Genomic DNA, 8539 nt, shown 5'->3' on the forward strand with positions numbered 1-8539 from the left:
AGAAGGAAAAGCAGGGAACAGCATGTGCCTTTATGGAGACACTTTCTTTCAGATCAGGATGTCTGACTAAGGACTAAAGATTTTCATCCTAACTGTGTTACTGCTTGTGATTCTGTGAAACAAGTTATCAGAAAAGTCTTATTTTGTTTTCAGTTATTTCAACTTTTTAGGCTAACCTGTATGCATAATCTCTGGGAACTGTTTTTCTTTTTTTTTTTTTTTTTAATTCCTTTTTAAAACACACATACACAGAACATATGGCTATATTTTGAGTACACAGGAAAAACTGGCACAAAATCCTTTGTTTTGGGAATAATATAACTGCCCCAAACACCCAAAGCTCTTACTCCAATCTTATTTCAACTTTGCCCAAGTTATTAGGTTTTGAAAATTACAATTTTGGATGTATGCTGCATTCTGTCAAGGATTCCTCTGCTTCACAGCACACAGCTAAAATTTGTGTGCATGCAGAATTTACTTGCCTGCACGGCTAAGGGTTCATGAATGTATGTTTAGGTTAAGAAGCATCCTTTAGGTCATGGTTCACTCCCAGTGAGGTGTGGGAGATTAGGGACAGCTACTGAACTTCTGTGAGACCAGCATATATAATCCATCACAAAATTTCAGTAGATTCTGGAGTTTGGAGGAGGCTTCCCTACTGCTGCCCAACTCATCTATAAAGTGTGAGGCAAAGATTGTAACACAAGACTATGACAGTCAATCTTACAAATAATCATAACTTTCCTGTCATATAAATTTAAGTTCCTTCTTATCTTCTTCTGTTCTTTTTGTTTGTTTGTTTTGTTTTAAAAAGCTCAGTGCTATTTTATATCAGAAGAACAAGCTTGTTAAAGCCAAATTCTCAAGTGTCAGAAAATGAAACGGTTAACATTAATGCACAGGCATGACCACTAAGTCTCATTTGAAGACAATACAGCATTCCTCAAATAACCACTGCATTTACTATTAATGCTGTTGTAACATTGTCTTAATTTAACAGTTTCAATTTACAAAGTCTCATTCTAAGCTGGAAATTCTGTGATTGCAACTGATTACTTCTATTAGCCATAAAGATCAGTAAGAAGGGCTAAATCCTCAAATCCATTCTCATACAATACCTAAACTGAGGAAAGTTTGCAAAATGCAAGTCTGCTTCCAAGATTTACAGTCAACTGACCACCTTGCATTTAGCAATACTCCTGACATTTTTTAATCAGAGTGGATCAGTGTAATTTTATTTTAGCTTCTATACTCTTTTATTTTTATGTAATGGAACAAATGGAATCCAGAAGCACATTTGTCAGCAAATACACATTTTTGAGGAAAAAATGTAGACTTTGACCAGGCCAAACTGATCTAACTGATAAGGATCTCATGATTCAGTGAGTCATTTCTCTTTCAAACAAATATTTACTACCAGAGATAACAAAAAAATCAGCATTCCAGCCTCACTGCATTCTTTTCACCTTCGGCTGACAACACAAAGAGAAAGTATTCAGTTCCAAGGATATATCCAGTTTTGAGGGAAAAGATGCATTTCTTTGAAGACATTATTTCAATTCAGATTCCCTGAAATGATATATTAATTTTCTCAGCTGTAGTGAGGTGTGGGGATTGAATAAAACCCAACATGAGAGTCTTTCAAGGAAGATCTTTAAACTCAATTTGCTGTAAATTCTTCAAGAGGCACATACAGACAATCCTGATGCACACAAAGGAGTTTGATTTCCTGTACTTTCCAAATACTTACTTGCATTTTTTAACTTTTTGGTCTTTCCCATCTCCTCAGGGAAAGCCTATGAGTAGCTGACAGCAAATTGTCTTCTTAAGTTCAAGCTCAACGGGCATCAGACGCAACATACTTTTAACCAGTGATGCCCTCATATATTCCACATGTGCAAAGGGACAAGGGGCAAAGAAAATATCTCCTACTTACCCCTCTAATGGCTACTCCATTACCACTCAGCTGTTAAGAAATACCAGAGGTTGGTTATACACGTACATAAATGCAACGCCCCTGGGGATGCTAGTGTCCATATACATATTCTTTTTTTTTTTTTTCTAAAACTCCTCTAAGAATTTTTAGAACACACTTGTTCAGAACTCCTCTACAAAGGGAAATTACTGAAAAATAAGCTAAGTTTTAAGCTCAAAGCACAATAGCTATTCTGCAGCAACTGTGTCACTGTAAGCTTGAAGTATACTTAGTGACGGTGCATGTCAAAGCATCCAGGAGCCCAGAATCCTTCAATAATCAAGGGACAGAGGAAAGTTCTCTAGAGGGCAATACATCCTGTATGAGATTGATTATTTTGGTTTTTGCAAGATGCTTTGTACCCTTAAGGGGATTCTGGCTCTTAGATTTGGAACCAAATGTAAATTAGGTGGTATTTAAGTGGGGCAAAGTTAACTTCTAGTGCACAGAAGAGTATTTATGAGGAAGAAGAGGTTTTCTATGCTGGCCTTTCCAGGCTATTTTTCTGTATTTACTTGCTTCAAATCTGCATGAAAAGTGAATGAAGCAAATGCACTAAAAGCCCATCTTCGTGTAGGAAGAGAACATCCACTACATCCACTTTAGTGCAAATGCCCCAGCTCTTTCTGAAAGCAAGTTTCTTTTACTCAGTGAAACTCCTTTTAGTCCCTTCCTGAACTAGATAATTTACCAAATATTAGTCTGATTCCCTCACATGATTTTGTGTAAAATCAGGAGCAAAACAGTTTATAATTTGGAATTTTAGGCATGGACTCTATCCTAAATCCATACTATTAGGACAATCAAATGTTTTGCGACCTCATTGGAAGTATTACGTGACTTTGCACATACCTCTGATTTTCTTATGATCTTCAAACTGCTTCATACTCTGGAGTTTTCTGTTTTTAGCTCTGCAGCTACACCCACCCAGCAATTTGTTCTCACATGGTATTTCTCTTACTTTTCCCTTTCTCCAGTTTGCCTTATTAAAAGTCTGACACATAGGAAAGTGAATGAAACAGTGTAGCTGGGAGCAGAATATGGCAAACACGTTTGTCACTGTGCCTGATGGGTACTGCCTTCCTGAGCCCATACAGTATTATGGTGAGTAAAGCAAAATTCTTGTATTGTGATGGTGCTGTCTCCCTTTGACTTGCCTGAAGATACGGGTTTTATTACAGCATTCCAGATACATTGAAATAGATATTTAACCTGTATCTTATAGTACTATAATTGCAAAGAATTTGATTCTGGAAGAGTAAAATCAAAAGCTAACTCTATCATCAGTTGGCAAGTGATATCCAGTTACATACTAACAAGAATGCAGTGCGACCCACATAACATTGCCCAGACTGTTACCAAGCCACCTTCACTACATCTAAGATTTTAAACATCACAGACAGCACATTTAAAAAGAATGTGTCAGACTGCCCTTCTGAAAATGTGTTCCTCTAATATTTATTATTAGATATTTAATATATGTAAAACTTGCAGGTAGCTGATGTCAAGATATTCTCCAGGTTTTTATTTAATTTTTTATTTCTTCTGTATCCAGATGTTTTGCCAGAGCACATCAACTACCAGCTGCAGGACACAGATTTTCAGACTGCACCGTATTGCCAGTACTCCACAGTTCCAGTTCCTCCTCCAGTTCTACAGCCCCAGCCCCCTCAGCCCCAGTACAGCACATTCAGCCTGGAACCCCCGTACAGCGACGGGCCCTGTATTGTCAGCAGCTGTGACCTGAGCAAACCCCCTTTTGTGGCTCCCCACGCTGATGACGGGGGATACCAAGGTCTAAAACGCCCACGATTAAGCCACTCTTCCTTGAGGCTGAAGGGGCAGGAGGAGCTGTGCATGGTGTGTGGGGACAAGGCCTCTGGCTATCACTACAACGCATTGACCTGCGAGGGCTGTAAAGGTGAGAGGAGAACGGGCTGACGTGTACGTGGCCCCACAGTGCTCAGCATAATGTTCCACGTTTGTGGTTTAAACAAACAGATTTCATTATTTTTAAGTTGCTGTTTCTACAGAGAATTGTAATTTACCTAAGGAACCCTTAATCTAACAGACCAACTCCAGATTCACATTTTTATGAACACTTTATTTGAGCATTTCAGGCAACTGATTTTTCCTAAAATAGTGTCTGTTTAAGCAGGTGTTTATTTTCTCATGATAATTTATTACAGATTTACTTCAGTGTTGTTAATTTTATTAATTAAATAAAAACAAGTGATAATCACTCACTACTTGTTTTTTAACTTGTTAAATGGGAGTTGTCTTAACCAAGTAAGGGAAAAAGATATTAATGTTAGAAAGAACAAGATATAACTATGTTGTTAAAAAGCAAATTTAAAACAATGTAAAAAAAAAAGACAACAAACAAAAAACTCCAAGGGCACTTTAATTCTTTAAATCGTGAAAGAAAGCTCCTTAGATTCCTTCAGTCATAACCTGATCCTTGTCTGTAGGCTTCTTTCGACGTAGCATAACCAAAAATGCAGTGTACCGATGCAAAAATGGTGGTCATTGTGAAATGGACATGTACATGCGAAGGAAGTGTCAGGAATGTCGCTTGAAGAAGTGTAAAGCTGTGGGAATGCTAGCGGAATGTAAGTGCTCCTTCCATGCTGGCTACTTTACTAATCAACTCAGATAAAACCAAAGTCAATCCCTTCTCCTCATTAGAACCAAATGGTATTTGTCGAGACATTTAGGTATAGGAAAATTTAACTTTTGAGTCTGTAGCACCTGAAGCATCTTCATCTGCAGAAACTACCAATGCTTGGAATGTATCTCCTGAAGTTAAGAGGACTGCAGTTCAAAGACAATACAAGAAAAAAAAAAAAAAAGTACTAATAACAAACAGCTAACTGTCCTGAACCTTGACAGGAAAAATGTAAGTGTATCAGATGTGCTTTTGTGTTTGGAAAAAAAAATAAATACAAAAAGTTGTACAATAGCTTCTCATTAAAAATTCTCACACTTGTGTATAACAAGAGCCACAAACAAGATAACGTAAGAAGACTGCAAACACTCAGGTCTTTGGTGGATACTGAAAAATAATTAAGCTAAAGAGAAACTTTCCTGGTTTTGCTGGGATAGAATCATAGGTCAGTCATGTTGTATAGGCCATGTGCAGTTTGGAGTCAGCTGGCAGCTTGAGCTAGGAGGAGGAAAAGCCAGGGCAGGTGGCTTAAGTTGGCTAACAGGTGTATTGTATACCATAAACTCATGCTCATGAGGAGGGGGTTCCTCCTTCCTGCTCCTCCCAAGGGTTGTCTTCTCTGGAAGGACTACTTGTTGTCCAGCTCCTGCAGACAGCTTTCCTGTTTATTATGATTGCTGTATGTTTACTGGGCTGAGTAAAACTTTGTATACTTTATATTAGCATTAACATTAGTTTTGCTCTTTTGTTAAATCTGTTTTCTTTTCAACCGATGGGTTTCTTCTCCTTTTTCCAATTCTCTTTCTCAGCTGGGTAGGTCACTAGGTGATAGAATAACTGCTGTAGTTTAGTCCCATATATAGGCTGAATGCAGAAAGTAACACATTGCCATATTCTCTAGGGAGCTTCTGATAGGTGATGGTTCCTGTGATGCAAGGCTTTTGTTATCTATAACAAAAATCATTATTATAAATTGTAATTATTTAAAAATATAAATATTGATACATGCTTCCATCCCTTGCAGGCTTGTTGACTGAGGTACAGTGCAAGTCAAAGCGACTCAGGAAGAATTTCAAACAGAAGAGCAGTTTTCTTTGCAACATAAAATTGGAAGATGAAGGACTGAATAGTAAGCAAGTATCATCTACGACAAGATCTGGAAAAGTGGGATATTTTTTCTATTTAAATAATGATAATTTATTTTTGTCCCAAGTTGTTGTCACCTGATTCGTTTACTTTTTTAGCAGATCCCAGAGAAGTTGGAACTTACTCCAGGGGAACATCAGCTTCTTGATCACATTGTAGCAGCACACCAAAAATACACAATTCCCCTTGAGGAAGCGAAGAAGATTGTATGTATACAGAACAATCATCCTGCATTGCAAAGTTTTTACTGTAAGTGCTGTGCCTTGGTTATATCTGATGTCTAAATGCTCTTTTGTGCAGCTACAAGAAACTGCAAGTCCTGAAGAAAGTTTTCTCCGTCTGTCTGAGACAGCAGTCATCCATGTACAAGTGTTAGTGGATTTCACAAAAAGACTTCCAGGTGATTATTATTATTATTTTTTTTTCAGAGGCAGAAAGTATACTGATTGCATGAATCTGAGAATAATAGAAAAGATAGCTGCTTTAAGAAACTTCTCATTCAATTCACTATTTTATCTTTCAATTCCAAGGATCAGGATTACCATTACTTGTCATCAGGATACGTTAGAAGCATTCACTTCAAAAGCTTATTACAACTAGATTTTTTTTTTTCCATTTCTGACATGGAGTGGAGACATTTTCTGAAAGTATGCATTTAATTCTGAAAGTATTTAATACCATATTGAGTTAATTACTATGTTAATACTTTCTCTGAAATCCAGCTCAGCTTGCAATCTATTATGGTCATCAAAGAAAAAAACAGATGTTCCTTTAAAGGAAAAGGTAACACTGAAGGGACTAAACATGTCTTCCTATTAATATTTCTTTTAGTAAAGAACAAAGGAAGATGCAATTAGCTTCACTACAATTCAATGTAAAGCTGACAAATAAATATTTGGCAGGGGGGATGTTTTCATTACTCTTGAGGCTGTAAAATTTGTTGACAAAGGTCAATCAACGTATCTAAAGCAGATATTTGATGTAATTTAGCACTATTGTGGAACAGATCTGACATAATGGATGAGTGATTTGTTGTTGCATATGCTACTTTGATCAGGATTAAGGAAAGAATAAAGTTCCTTTGCTCTTGAATTATAAATGCAGATGAGTTGGTCAGAAGATGAACACAGTTTATAAAAGATCAGATATCAATGAATGAGGAGAATATGCACAGTCACAAAGAAATGTAGCCAATTTATAAGGTATTAGGCCATGTGATATAAATTGGGTATTAAGAAGAAATTTTTGATAGGCTTGCTTGGTCAAAAATTTTTACTGGTATCCTGTGAATCTTCTAATGCTGAACACTGCATACTACACTTTTGCCTAATTAGCAAACTAGCAAGGAAGATCACAATAGTTTTTGTTATATGCATCTTTGAACTATGGCTCCTCCTTTCCAGTAAAGGCACTTATTAAAAAATAATTTTATGGATTCATGTTGGGAGCTTAAAGGCAGCCACTGCATTCCTTGATTCTTAACATGTATCTTTCTCTGCAGGATTTGAAAGTTTAGCTAGTGAAGACCAGATTGCACTGCTAAAGGGGTCAACAGTGGAAGCAATGTTTTTGCATTCAGCCCAAATATATAACCAAAGAATTAATGAATGCCAACCATCAACAAGTGAAAGTAAGTTTGACTAACAAGCTTTCTCTCAGCACCAGTAGGAGGTTCTTCTGCCTTTTTGAAACAAGTTCCATTCACTTAAATCTCAAATAATTTCCTATTCAAGCAGAGTGGTACTTAGCATAGTGCCCATGTACCTTCTATAGGCTTTTTTCAAAGAGCATAAAAAATTAAAAATAATAAACTGGATCTTTTCTTTCCTTCCATTGGTTACAAAGAACAAGATTTTTTTGAGTGTCTGTGCAAATTGTGGGGTGGGTGAGTAAGATTAGCTATATTAATGACATTTTATATGGTGTCAAGTGTAACACAAGAAACTTAGATGAACAATAATGCAACAAATGAATGTGGTGCTGGATGTCAACAAAACAATTTTTTTTTTTCCACCTGCTTGCATCTGGCAAAAGTTCACACACTTTCAGGTATTTATCTGCAAAGCAGAGATAGGCAAATATTTTAAGTCACATTAAGCTTGGCTGGGAACTGCTGTCTCTCTTGTTCCAGGTCATGTAAGACTTTCTGATCATGGGACATGCTGTCATGTTCAAAACCTTGATAAAACCAGTATTTATTCCATGGAAATATCTCACAATGAAGAGAGTCCAACTTCAACTACTACTACAGGTAATGGCAGTCTCAGAACCAAAATACTTAGGAATCAAGCTTTACTAGCCCTGCTTTTATGCACACTGAGCAACACTGACCACTGCTCATCCTCTTCCCTCCTCTGAGCTGCTTTGTTGCCTGTGCAGGCAGTACACTCAGGGAAGGAAAGGTGGTTTTCGTGTTTGCTTATATCCTATATATAATAATATCAAAAGTTTCACAGTACAACTGCAATACAACATTTGTTACTACTTTAGAATTTAATGTTGTTTTCTCAAAGTTTACTAACTGTTTAATGCAACGAAACAGAAGATTAGAGCAAAGATGATTCATAATGGCAGTGCCTGTTTCTACACTGAAATAACATTCTGATTATTTTATTTAATTTTAAGGTATAACTGAGGAGTTCATTACCGCACTGTTTTACTTCTACAGAAGCATGGGGGAACTGAAAGTGACAGAGACCGAGTATGCCCTGCTTGTAGCAACAACCGTGTTTTTTTCAGGTAAGCCGGGA

The 8539-nt window shown here is 36.9% G+C and overlaps 1 protein-coding gene across 1 annotated transcript in view; it reads left to right on the plus strand.

Moving 5' to 3' along the window:
• The first annotated feature begins 2988 nt into the window (after positions 1-2988).
• Positions 2989-8539, plus strand: part of LOC104392928 (bile acid receptor-like) — a 5914-nt gene continuing 363 nt past the window's right edge. Inside the window, exons 1-9 of the mRNA XM_010002372.1 lie at positions 2989-3079; positions 3531-3896; positions 4447-4587; positions 5668-5807; positions 5891-5995; positions 6090-6189; positions 7291-7419; positions 7921-8040; positions 8415-8528. Coding sequence (XP_010000674.1) covers positions 2989-3079; positions 3531-3896; positions 4447-4587; positions 5668-5807; positions 5891-5995; positions 6090-6189; positions 7291-7419; positions 7921-8040; positions 8415-8528 — 1306 coding nt within the window. The remainder of the gene's footprint in view (positions 3080-3530; positions 3897-4446; positions 4588-5667; positions 5808-5890; positions 5996-6089; positions 6190-7290; positions 7420-7920; positions 8041-8414; positions 8529-8539) is intronic.

The sequence above is a fragment of the Chaetura pelagica genome, unplaced genomic scaffold (assembly GCF_000747805.2).
Source record: "Chaetura pelagica isolate M959 unplaced genomic scaffold, ChaPel_1.0 scaffold181, whole genome shotgun sequence".
NCBI lineage: Eukaryota > Metazoa > Chordata > Aves > Apodiformes > Apodidae > Chaetura > Chaetura pelagica.